This window comes from Vitis riparia, chromosome 13 (genome assembly GCF_004353265.1).
Source record: "Vitis riparia cultivar Riparia Gloire de Montpellier isolate 1030 chromosome 13, EGFV_Vit.rip_1.0, whole genome shotgun sequence".
Classification (NCBI taxonomy): Eukaryota; Viridiplantae; Streptophyta; class Magnoliopsida; order Vitales; family Vitaceae; genus Vitis; species Vitis riparia.
In genome coordinates this window covers 7347912-7360878 of record NC_048443.1, presented here as the reverse complement: position 1 = coordinate 7360878, position 12967 = coordinate 7347912, and the positions used below count along the sequence as shown (strand labels likewise).

Here is a 12967-nt window from a genome sequence, read left to right as displayed (position 1 = left end):
GTGAGTTGCTTCACCAAACTTTGTACCTCCTTAAGTTCCTCGGTTGACATTTCAAGAATAGCTTAAATTTTTTTAGGGTTAGCATAAATTCCATACTGCATGACAAAGAGCCCTATAAATGCTTGGGACATTACCCCAAAGGTGCATTTACTAGGGCTCAATGTCATGTGATGTTTTCTTAGAATTCCAAAGACATGCTCCAAATGGTTACAATGGTTAGTCTGCTCAATGTTTTCACCATGTATCATCTACATATATCTCTATAGTGTCACCAATTTGTACCTTAAAAACTTTTTCTACGATCCATTGATGGGTGGTATTGGAGTTATTTGTTTATTTTTATCTCGAATGACATAATTTTGTAACAATTAAACACTTTTCTCTTATGAGCAATATCTTTGCTTAGTTAAGATCATACATGGGTATTTGGTTATACTTGATCTATATATGCATCTACGAAGGCAAAGAAGGTGTGACCTACGTACCATGATGTCTACCAAATGGCTTATATTTGGGGAGTGCGTAACTATCCTTTAAGTTTGCACATTTTAGATTAGTATAACCCACATATACCCTCCATGGCCCACATTTTTTTTTTTTGGAATAACAATTGTATTGGCTAGCCAATCATGGTATCGTACTTCTTCAATAAACCCAACCTTAATGAGTTAGGATCTTCCTTGACTATGGAAAATTGCTTTTGAAGAGTGAATAATCAAACTTTCTATTTAATTGACTTGTTACACATTTCCATTTTTAGGTTATGCCATATTAGTTGTAGATTTATCCCAATCGTGTTCACTATTCCAGGGAAAGACATCCCTATGTTCCTACAAAAAGTTTTTTGAACATTTCTTTTTCTTAGGCTTTCAATTGGCTTCCTATCATTATCAATGTTTCCCTCCCAAGGCAATGAACATAAATTCTTCCATTGTTAGCTATTCCTAGGTTTGGTGTTCCTTTTTCCACTGACTTTAGTGTCACTTGGTAATTATTATTTAGGGAGTGGGAACAGGAGCAATTCTAGATACCTCGCTCATGCTAATCTTTTCATTGCCCATATGGCCATGGAATAACAAACTCGAGATGATGATTGATCATCCTAAATCATGTAATGTCCCTTCAAATTAAGAATTTTGATGTTATGGTCATAAGATGAAAGCGTAGCTTCTACTTCATGGATTTAAGGGTGCCTTATCATGGGAATCACGATCTCGCCAAGGGGTTTATAGAGGATGCCATCAAGTTAGGAATGATAGAGGCACAAGTTCAAGACAAGTTATGTCCCTCCCCTCAACTGCCCAAAAATAAAATAAAATAAAATAATGTAAGCGGATGGGTCGAGACGAGTAATAACATTTCCCATTCTTGTCTAGTCTTGCTTTGTTTAATAATTTTTTTGTTTTTTTTTTTTAATTTTTAAAATTTTTTATTATATTAAAATATAAATAGAACTTATAAATAAATATTATAAATTATTATTTATTTTCATGAAAAGTATTTTTCTTATTTATATGTATTAAAAATGAATTAATAAAATAATTTTTTTATTTAATTCTATTTATAATTTGGGTGGATAGAGTGAGGTAGGGTAAGATAATATTGGAATCTACCCAAATCTAATTCAATTTTTTTTTTTTTTTAAAAAAAAAAAATCTCAAACTTGTCCCTAATCTATTTGTATTTTTTCTAAACTCAACCTACTAAGGGTAAGAAAGGAATTAGTATACAGGGAAAAAAAAAAAATCCTATTATCATTGGTACATCGAGACTCACAAGTTAAACAAGGTAGCCTGTAACATGTCTGTTAGTAGTTCTGTATTAAGAGGTTGACAAGCATAAGAGGTCAACTATAGTATTAAAGTTGAACAAGATCCTCCTAACCTTGAAATTAAATACTTTAAGGTTTTGTTTAGTTCTCAAAAGTATTAAGGAAAGAAAAAAGGAAGTAAAGAAAAAACATTTTTTCATGTTTGGTTATACTATGGAAAATACAAAAGGAAATAAAATATAATTAAAATTAATTGAAAACTATTATATTTTTGAATTATTTAATCTTTATATTGAAGAATTAAAATAAGTAAAATGAATTTGAAATAGCAAATATATATAATTTTTTGACTTTAAATCTAATTTTTATTTATTATTTATTATTATTATTCTTTTTTTTTTCCTCTCTATTTTCTTTCACTTACATTTTCCTTCAATTTTTTCGAGAACCGAACATAGCCTAAGAGTGATGAGTAGGGGATCATAGTGTGGCATCTTGGTATGGTGGAACTTTTCGTATATGATGAACATGCAATATCCTATCTTATGAACCCTCAAATACTAGTTGCAAGGTTCTTCCAATGTTATCTACACACTATAACTCTCTTCTCTAGCAAAGATGACAACCACTCTTTTTTGTCCTTTTCTTCTCCTAGTGGAGTAGTTTTTTTAGGTCCCATTTAAAGGCCCTATGGTGAATGAGGCTACTACTATGGTTGGTTGTTGTGATTATCTTACCTTAAGTTCCTTTTCCAACATAGGGAACTCATGGGCTCTAAATAGTTATGACCCCTTTAGAAACCCTTTCTTGAATGTCATTACCACTATTTGAGTAGTTCATCCTTGTACTTGTGACAACTCAATATTAAATCATATTAAGGTATGCTCAAATCAATTCCCCAATTGTGTCTATAAATAAAAAATTTCAACTTTGATGGGGGTTTACGTATGCTTCTCCACTACAACTGCTAGCAAGTGAAGGGATCTTCTTAGTTTGTACCTTAGGGCTAGTGGAGGACACTTGGCACAAACTTGAAGACCATATTTCATTTGCTTGTGATGAAAGCAAATAGAAGGATATAGAGAATTTGAGTAGCTGACGTGTTGAAATCTAAAGGATAAAAAATGGTGCAATTTGAGTTTGGAGCGTGTGTTTTCTTAGAAATAAAATTATTGTTCTAGTAAAAGCTTTAATGTAAACAATATTAGTTAAAAAATACAAAGATAAAACAATCCACATAAAGTCACATGAGGCTTTAATATGGTTTGATCAAATATGCTTACATCAATGGATGAGAGAGAATCATTCTAACATACTATAGAGAATATTACAAAAGATGAAAACCAAATTCAACTATTGGATTCCCAAAATATCATATATTTCCCTAATCCTTGTATCTACACCCTGAACCATGAGCTTCTTTTCTCCGATAGGTGTCTTCCATTGTTCCTCACATATCCATGCACCACATATAACTTTCATAAGCCCATCTCCACCTCATAGCTTTTTCCATCATAACCAAGCATATTCATATAGATGTTCCTAACAACTTTCCTTATTCTATAAGGAAATCTAATATTACAATGACATATAAATATAAGAAATATTCTATACAATGTTTTTGACAAAAATGAATCAATACTAATTAGGAATTTAAGACGCTTTCCAACAATTTTCACATTTGATCAAATTTTATTAAGTCAATCTTTGATCTCTTCATGGTGCATTCTTTTTATATCACATCTCAATGAGGGAACAATCGACTTCACCTTCAACTAAAATTCCTTTTGTCATCATCTTGTGTGCTCTATTTTTTATTTTTAAGAAATCTTTAACTTAGGCTTTAATACTAATTTGTTATGTCAACAAAAGCGTGAATGTAAACAATATTAGTTCAATAACATAAAAGTAAAATATTTCATGCAAAGGTACAAGGGGTTTTAGCGCGGTTTGCTTCATTGGGTGTCTCCTATTCTTTTTCACATCTCTATACACCATATATTGCCTTCACAATCCCACCTCCATCTTATAACCTTTTACCTTACGATCAAGTATATTTATAGAGATATTCCTAATAACTTTTGTTATTTTATAAAAAAATCTAATATTATAATGACAAGTGAATGTGAGAAATATTCTATATAATATTCTTTACAAAAATGAATCTATATTAATTAGGAATTCAAAACACTTTCCAACAAAAACCATTGCTGTTGCCCATGTAAGCAAATGAGATACATGGAGGAGGGGACTTTTCAACTAGATCTCTTTCGTGGGGAGGAGTGTTTTGGATCATTTTTCCTTCTTTTGGCTTGAGGTTTTTTCTCTGCTTCATATTCTTTTCTCTTGAGTTGGAGAGTTAAGTTTTGGAGGAGAGGTCCAAGAATGGAGTTCAAAGTTTTGGAGTTATATCTATACTTGGGGAGCCAGTGGTTCAATACTAGTTGCTAAACTGATTCAACATCATTTTTTTTTTCCATATATTTTCATGTTTATATCAATCTTTGTATATTTTCTATAAATTAAAGTTATAGTGTATAGATTTGTGTTTGTATTAAGATAAATGTGATTTGTATAATTGAATTGTCTAGATGGAACACTAGTGATGAACCTATGTTTAAGTACATGGTTTTAAATAATATAATTGGCTAGGAGGACTTGAATCTAAGGATGTGGTAGCCGTAGAATGAATTTTCACACTTAAATCATCTCAAAATTTTAAACAAATTGAAATCATTTTCAAGGAAAATAAGAAAATCGTTTGAGTTTGAGGATGTTAAGATAGAACGCTTAAAAGCATGACATGATGTCATAATAATTGGATTTATTATTCAATAGTAATTTCTAGTTTCCCTATACTATCTATCCTAATTATGCATTATACTCTATAGACATTGAGGTTTGTCATCTTTTGTACTTTACATTACATGAGTGCATTAGGAGTTATATAAAATAAACATTCATCCAAACAACATACCCATCAAGATGAAGTACCATTAGAACAAAATGCATGCTATAAACTAAACGATCATAAATAAAAAGAACAATCGACATAAATTACCTATCAAGAATAACGAAATTTGTAACATGAAATGTTCATTCAAAACAGAGTAAATCTAACAAGTTGCAAAAGTATGAAAGGCAAGCAATGCCAACATTCAAGAGGCAACCCATGCCAACATTCAAGATTTGTCACATCATCAAATAGAACATTGTTTATAGAGAGATTATTAGTCTATTTAATTTATAGACTCGTCCACTACCCGTGTAAAAGGATCCACTGGACTCAAACACACATGAGTAAAAAATCAAGGATGAATACTCAAGTTTTTAATACCATAAGAAGGGTAAAATGACCCTTATTATTAAGAACATGAGCTAAAAAGATTGTCCACCTAAGAATACGGAAGTATAATGGGTGGGGTTTAGAAGGAGTCAAGTTAACCATTTCTCTTCCACATTTGAAAAAAAAAACAGACTATAATTCTTGTACCACTTAATATCATTGTGCAGATAACCCTACTAGGAAGCAAATGACTACCAAGACAAAATAGATATAATAAAACATTTTTCTCACCTAAAAACTCCTTGATGGAGCTTACACATGAGAAAAAGTGGGCAAGTGAAGTAGATGATTTAGGAATCTATTACCGTAGATAAGTTTGTCCAAAAGTCAACACAAATTAGCTCTTGTATAAAGATGTATACGAACTAAAGCTCATAATGAATTCAGTCATGCCTCATGTACTAGTCAACACGATCTAGGTGAACATAAGAATCAAGCTATGGCCGAATTCTCACCATCATGAACTTACTAGAAGACAAAAATCGTTGCTAAGATTCACCTTTAAACAGTTAGACTAATAAAATAGAGACACGTGTAAAGGAATGAAACATAAAAATGGAATAAGAGAGAGAAAAAGGAATCATACAAATAATGATCACAATAGGCATAACACTTGACATTAAAGAAGACCCTTCAAATTCCATCTTTGACCTTGCAATCCCAACCTCCAGCTACAATCCAAGGCAAGGTTAAGTCCACCATCAAAGTGAACCTGATCAAGGTTTGGCGTAAAAAAAATGGAGTCTGTGTAGGGACCCATCCCTGATGACATGTGGCACACGTCCCCTGTTGACACGTGGCACGTGATTCTACCCGGAGTATCCACATCCGGATTTCCCCAAGAGTACAGGTGGCGCGCTTTCCTATCCGGACCACCGCCATCACTCATCCGGCGACCTTTCATATTCCACCCGGATATGTTGATCTCGGACCACCGCCATTACTCATCCGGCGACCTTTCATATTCCACCCGGATATGTTCATCCGGATCACTGGCCAAACTAAGCGTGCCTCACTACGTCATTCTGACATCCTGTCACAAATCATATTCCGATACCTGCAGAGTGAAAAGACAGAAGTGGCAGCTAGTCACTTCCCACGATCTCTGACAGCCGTTCGTAGGATGAGGATGTCCCTGCCACCACCTAGTGGCAATCATGGTAAACCAAAAAGCCTTCCATCATTTATGGAGGAGAGAGAGTTTCTAAATGGTATATATATATGAACCTTCGCACAAAGAAAAGGGTAAGCTTCTCAATACCTAGTAAAAGGCCAACTGTGCCATCTGCTTTTATCTCTTTCCATGGCTGACAAAACCATCGGAGGGTGTGTCCGGACACCCTGTCCGGAGCCTTTTGCAGGAACAGCTGAATCAGGAATTTGTATTCGTTGAGATCGTATATATATCCATTTGGCAACTACGTGGATCGCGGAGGATACGAGGCCTCAACATTGGCGCCGTCTGTGGGAAACTTTTTCGCTGATTCAGTAACTAGCAAAAATGGCTACGCCTTCCCAAAGCCATTCATCTGATAGAAGAGAGGAAGATAATTCTGAATGGCGCCAAGCCATCGAAAGAAGGCAGTTAGCGAGCGAGTGACAACTACAAACTCTCCTCCAGGAGACGACGAGGTTAAGAGAAGAAAACGCAATATTACGTATCCAGGCATCGTCGACAGGAATTCCCCGTCATCAGCACTCCAGAGGCCAAGTGGCCAACTCGAGGCCCCATCTGGAGTCAATTTACCCTGGAACAGCGGGAGCAATTCCTGAAACACGCAGCGCTAGGCCGCATGAGCCACACACACTATGCCTCGAGCTCCCCGTGAAGAGAGCTCAGATTCCACCACTTCTCGTCAAAAAGACGATGTGATAGAAGATCCCAGTTGTCGGGCGCCATGCGTGCGAGACTGGGTCCCCAACAAACTGGCAGGCCCAAGCCACCGCTGACCACCACAGGGGGAGTGCACCATGACCCTACGGTCACCCCCATACCACAGAACGTTCTCTCGCATCGTGACCCCTTGGTCACCCCATGATGCAGACGTTCCACCGCACCAAGCGGTACGAACCATTGGGAAAAATCTCCTGAGCGAGCCACCCATGGGCTCCATTAGCAAAAGGCTGGATGACATGCTCTCCACGCCTTTCTGCTCTCATATCATTCATTACGAGCCCCCAAGGGGGTTCTCGTATCAAAGTTCTCCACATACGATGGGTGCAGTGACCCCTTCGACCATATCATGCATTATCGACAGCTCATGACCCTTGATATAGGCAACGACCCGCTGCTGTGCAAAGTATTCCCTGCCAGTCTACAAGGACAAGCTCTTTCATGGTTCCATCGCCTACCTCTTAACTCGGTGGATAATTTCAGAGACCTTTCAGAAGCTTTCGTGGACAATACCTATGTTCCGCTCGGCATAAGCAAAACATCAGCACCTTGCAAATATAAAAATGAAGGATAATGAATCCTTGAGGGAATTCGTGAAACGATTTGGCCAAGCTGTCCTACAAGTGGAAGCTTGCAGCATGGATGCTGTCCTACAGATCTTCAAGCGATGCATCTGTCCAGGCACTCCATTTTTTGAGTCACTAGCTAAAAGCCTCCCATGACGATGGACGACTTGTTTCGACGTGCAAACAAATACTCAATGCTTGAGATGACGTACGGGCAGCCACCCAGCAAGTATTGGTTGCCGGACAGTCGTCCAAGGGTAGTACAGAGGGAAGCACTAAACCTCCGGACAGGCCAAGGCCATCTGATCGAAGGCAAGAAGGGCCAAGCCGCCCGGAAATGCCACCCCTCACACCACTCTCTATAACTTATGAGAAGCTTCTCCTATGATCCAGAGCATGTCCGATTTCAGGTGGCCCAGACCCCTCGGATCGGATCCATCCAGGAGAGATCATAGCAAAAAATGCGCTTATCATAAGGAGCATGGCCATACAACGGAGACGTGCAGAAGCCTCAATATTTGGTGGAAAGGCTTATAAAGGCGGGTCATTTAAGGCAATACCTCCGTTCAGATGCTAGAGATGGAGATGCCTCCCGGGGCCGCGACTCTGGGGCCCCCACGGCTCCAGCCGCCCCAAAGCCGTCATAAACTACATTAATGGAGGCCCGTCGGATGAAGAGCTCAATTCCAAGCGAAAAAGGCAGAAGTTGTTACGGGAAGCGATGGTGCGGGAGCGTATCAATTCCATCCGGCCAGGGATAACCGAAGGGGGCCCTCACCCCATAGACGGGACAATCACTTTTCCTCCAGTAGACCCTACGCGGATATTACGTCCGCACCGTGATGCCCTCATTCTATCCTTGGGGATAGACAAATTCGACGTAAGACGCATCCTAATTGACCCAGGCAGCTCAGCCGATCTGGTGCAGGCATCAGTCATAAGCCACATGGGACACAACTTAGTCGGTCTAGAAAACCCTGGAAGGATTTTATCCGGATTCAACGGGGCATCAACTATCTCGTGGGAGACATTGTGCTGCCAGTCCAAGCTGGCCCAGTCACCCTCAACGTTCAATTTTCGGTAGTACAAGATCTATCACCCTTCAATGTTATCTTGGACGCACATGGCTACACTGTATGAAAGCCATCCCCTCCACATATCATCAGATGGTAAGCTTTCTCACTGAAGATGGGCAAATCAACCTATATGGCAGCCAACTAGCCGCTCGCCAATGCTACCAGATAGCAAGAGAAGCAGGGACCAGTCGGGAGAATGAACCCTCCCCGAGTCACCCATGCACTCGACCAATAGCAGTCACTGTGTCGGCGACAGAGATCCCCGGTAGCAGATCCCTTACAAACAATCCAAATTTCAGAAGGAGATTCTCATCTACTCATATCAGTTCCCTTTTAACGCCCGAAGAACCCAGAACATCCAAGACGTCCTCCGACAAAACCATGACATTTTCGCATGGGCACACTCTGATATGAAGGGAATTCACCCCTCGATAGTCTCGCATAAGCTAACGTTTTACCAATGGCAAAACCCATCCGGCAAAGGGTTAGACGTTTTCACCCGGATAGACAAAAATCATCCGGACGGAGATTGACAAACTGCTGGAAGCCGGATTCATCAAGAAGTGGAATATCCGGACTGGTTGGCAAATGTAGTAGTGGTACCCAAGAAAGAAGGCAAATGGCGGGTCTGCGTCGACTATACCAACCTCAATAAAGCATGTCCAAAAGACAGTTTCCCTTTGCCACGAATAGATCAGATTGTGGATTCCACCGCTGGGCAAGGGATGCTCTCCTTCCTGGACGCTTTCTCCGGATATCACCAAATCCCCATGGCCCCAGATGATCAAGAAAAAACAGCCTCCATAACGCCACACGGACTTTACTATTACAAAGTCATGCCATTTGGTCTCAAAAACGCTGACGCCACTTATCAAAGACTGATGACAAAGATATTCAAACCTCTAATTGGCCGCACAGTAGAGGTATATATTGATGACATCGTGGTTAAAAGCAAAACTCGTGAAGAGCATGTTCTCCACTTACAAGAAGTTTTTCACCTCTTAAGGAAGTTTGACATGAAGTTGAATCCTTCCAAATGTGCCTTTGGCGTAAGTGCTGGGAAATTCCTGGGCTTTATGGTCAGTCAAAGGGGGATAGAGGTGAGCCCAGATCAAGTCAAAGCAGTCGTAGAAACGTCACCTCCCAGGAACAAGAAGGAATTACAGCGCCTCATAGGCAAGCTCGTCGCTCTAGGGCGTTTTATAGCCCGTTTCACCGATGAGCTACAACCCTTCTTCCTGGCAATCCGCAAAGCAGGACCAAGCGGATGGACAGATAGCTGTCAAAACGCTTTGAAAAAATCAAGCAGCGTCTCATGCAACCACCCATCCTAAGCAGCCCCATCCCCAGAGAAAAATTGTATATGTACCTGGCTGTCTCAGAATGGGCAATTAGCGCTGTCTTATTCCGCTGCCCATCGCCCAAGGAGCAGAAACCCATCTACTACATCAGCAGAGCGTTGGCAGATGTAGAAACCAGATATTCAAAGATGGAATTAACGACCTTAGCTCTTCGAAGTGCCGCCCAGAAACTCCGCCCTATTTCCAAGCACATCTAGTGGTCGTATTAACTGACCAACCCCTTCGCAATATCTTACACAAGCCGGACCTAACCGGGAGAATGCTTCAATGGGCCATAGAATTGAGTGAATTTGGAATAGAATTCCAGCCCAAATTGTCCATAAAAGGCCAAGTAATGGCTGACTTCGTGTTGGAATACTCTCGAAGGCCCGTCCAACATGACGAATCAAGCGAAAAACAATGGTGGACATTGCGGGTTGATGGAGCCTCACGGACATCTGGCTCCGGAGTAGGGATCCTCCTACAATCCCCAACCGGGGAACAGCTGGAGCAAGCCATCCGGTTGGGATTCCACGCCTCTAACAATGAAGCGGAATATGAGGCCATCCTATCCGGATTGGATCTCGCCCTGGCTTTATCCGTCTCCAGGCTTCGAGTCTATAGTGATTCCCAACTCGTGGTAAGACACGTTCAAAACGAATACGAAGCCAAAGATGAGCGCATGGCACAATACTTAAACAAAGTAAAAGATACTTTGCAGCGGTTCACCGAGTGGACAATTGAAAAAATCAGGCGGACCGAAAATTCGCGTGCTGACGCCCTGGCAGGTATAGCTGCCTCCCTTCCCACCAAGGAAGCAATACTATTGCCTATATACGTGCAAGCCAAACCTTCCATCACGGAAGCCTCCACTTGCAACGCCATTAAGGTAGACGAAACGGATGACGAGGGATGGATGAAAGATATCATTGAATACCTCCGGACAGGCACCCTGCCTGAAGAATCTAAGCAAGCGCACAAGATCCGGGTGCAAGCCGCCCGCTTCACCCTGGTTGAAGGGCACCTGTACAAGCGATCCTTTACAGGCCCCTACCTCAGATGTCTGAAACATTCAGAAGTACTTTATGTATTAGCTGAATTGCATGAGGGAGTATGTGGAAATCATGCTGGAGGGCGGTCACTGGCACATAGAGCCCATTCGCAAGGTTATTACTGGCCTACGATGAAAAAAGACGCGACAGCATATGTCAAAAAATGCGACAAATGTCAAAGGCACGCCCCCATACCACATATGCCATCGGGAGAATTGAAAACAATCTCAGGACCCTGGCCCTTTGCACAGTGGGGCATGGACATAGTAGGACCTCTACCAGCCGCACCTGCCCAGAAGAAATTCCTGCTTGTCGCCACAGATTACTTCAGTAAATGGGTAGAAGCTGAAGCATATGCTAGCATCAAAGATAAAGATGTCACCAAGTTTGTATGGAAGAACATCATTTGTCGCTTCGGAGTTCCCCAAACAATCATAGCAGACAACGGTCCACAATTTGATAGCAAGATTTTCCGAAATTTCTGTTCAGAACTCAATATCCGGAACTCATATTCTACACCACGCTATCCTCAAAGCAATGGGCAAGCAGAGGCCACAAACAAGACTCTAGTCACTGCCTTGAAGAAAAGACTCGAGCAAGCCAAAGGGAAATGGGTGGAGGAGCTACCCGGCGTCCTATGGGCTTATCGAACCACACCCGGACGTCCAACAGGAAATACTCCTTCGCCCTCGCATACGGAATGGACGCAATCATTCCCACCGAAATTGGGCTACCCACTATCCGAACCGAAGCAGGAAGGCAGGATGATGCAAATGCAGAATTAGGAAGAAATTTGGACTGGGCGGACGAAATAAGAGAAACTGCAGCCATCCGGATGGCAGACTATCAGCAAAAGGCATCAACTCACTACAATCGCAAAGTAAAGCCCAGAAGCTTCAAAAATGGTACGCTAGTCCTTAGAAAAGTTTTTGAAAATACTGCTGACATAGGGGCAGGAAAGTTCCAGGCCAATTGGGAAGGCCCCTACATAGTATCTAAAACAATTGAAAATGGAGCCTATCATCTACAGAAGTTAGATGGAACCCCATTGCAGCGACCATGGAATGTATCTAATCTAAAGTAGTATTACCAATGAAAGATGAGGCAAAAGATAGAAATACAAAATGAACAAGTGTATTTTATTGATATTTGTGGAACAAATCACATACGCAAAAGTCTCTGGACTACAAAAGTACAGAAAGAAGATAGCAGATTTTCTTTTACAAAAAGAAAAGACTCTCATTGAGCAGGTTTGCTGCGCAGCTTCTCCAATTCACCTGGAGGAATTGAAGGAACGTCCCGTTTGATGCCATGTTTCTTCATACAGCAGCGGTAGCCGAATAAGTACATTTCATCAACTTGTTTCTGGTACTCCGCTTCAAGTTCCTCCCTTTCCGCAGCAAACTCACCCTCCAGCTCTTCTTTTTGCCCTGATAAACGCAACTGCAACTCTTCTCTCTGCCTCCTCTCAATAGACACCTCTGTCTGGAGGTGCCTCACCTCCCTCCTCAAAAGAGCCATCTCATCCTCCGCCTCAAACAGGCGAACTTCCATAAATCCTCCCGGCTCTTTGCCTCAGCAACCTCCTCTCGAAGAACCTCGTTCTCCTCTCGAAGAACCTTGTTCTCCTCTCGAGCAGTAGATGAACTGGCTTCAGCCTGCTCCAGTCTCAAACGCAACTTCTCTTCATCATTTTTTCGCTGAGACACGAAGGATTTTGTATACTCAGCAGTCTCCAACAGGTGAGAAAGAAGATTGCGTTGAAGAGCCATACCGCGAAGGCCACTCACCAGCTGCAGGAAAGTACTCAAACAAAGAAAAACCAAGTTACAAATCATATGACAAGCGCATCAGTATGACAAAGGAATCAAAACGCAAATTATACCATCTCTACTGTCTCGAACATCAGGGCTGAAGGTACT

At 40.9% G+C, this 12967-nt stretch overlaps 1 protein-coding gene across 1 annotated transcript; it reads right to left on the bottom strand.

Moving 5' to 3' along the window:
* Positions 1-12284: 12284 nt before the first annotated feature.
* On the bottom strand, positions 12285-12967 carry LOC117928257. The gene is made up of 3 exons (XM_034848169.1): positions 12931-12967; positions 12586-12838; positions 12285-12475 (listed from the first exon to the last, which is right to left on the bottom strand). The coding sequence occupies exons 1-3, from the start codon at positions 12949-12951 to the stop codon at positions 12285-12287; spliced, it is 465 nt and encodes a 154-aa protein (XP_034704060.1). The 5' UTR covers positions 12952-12967.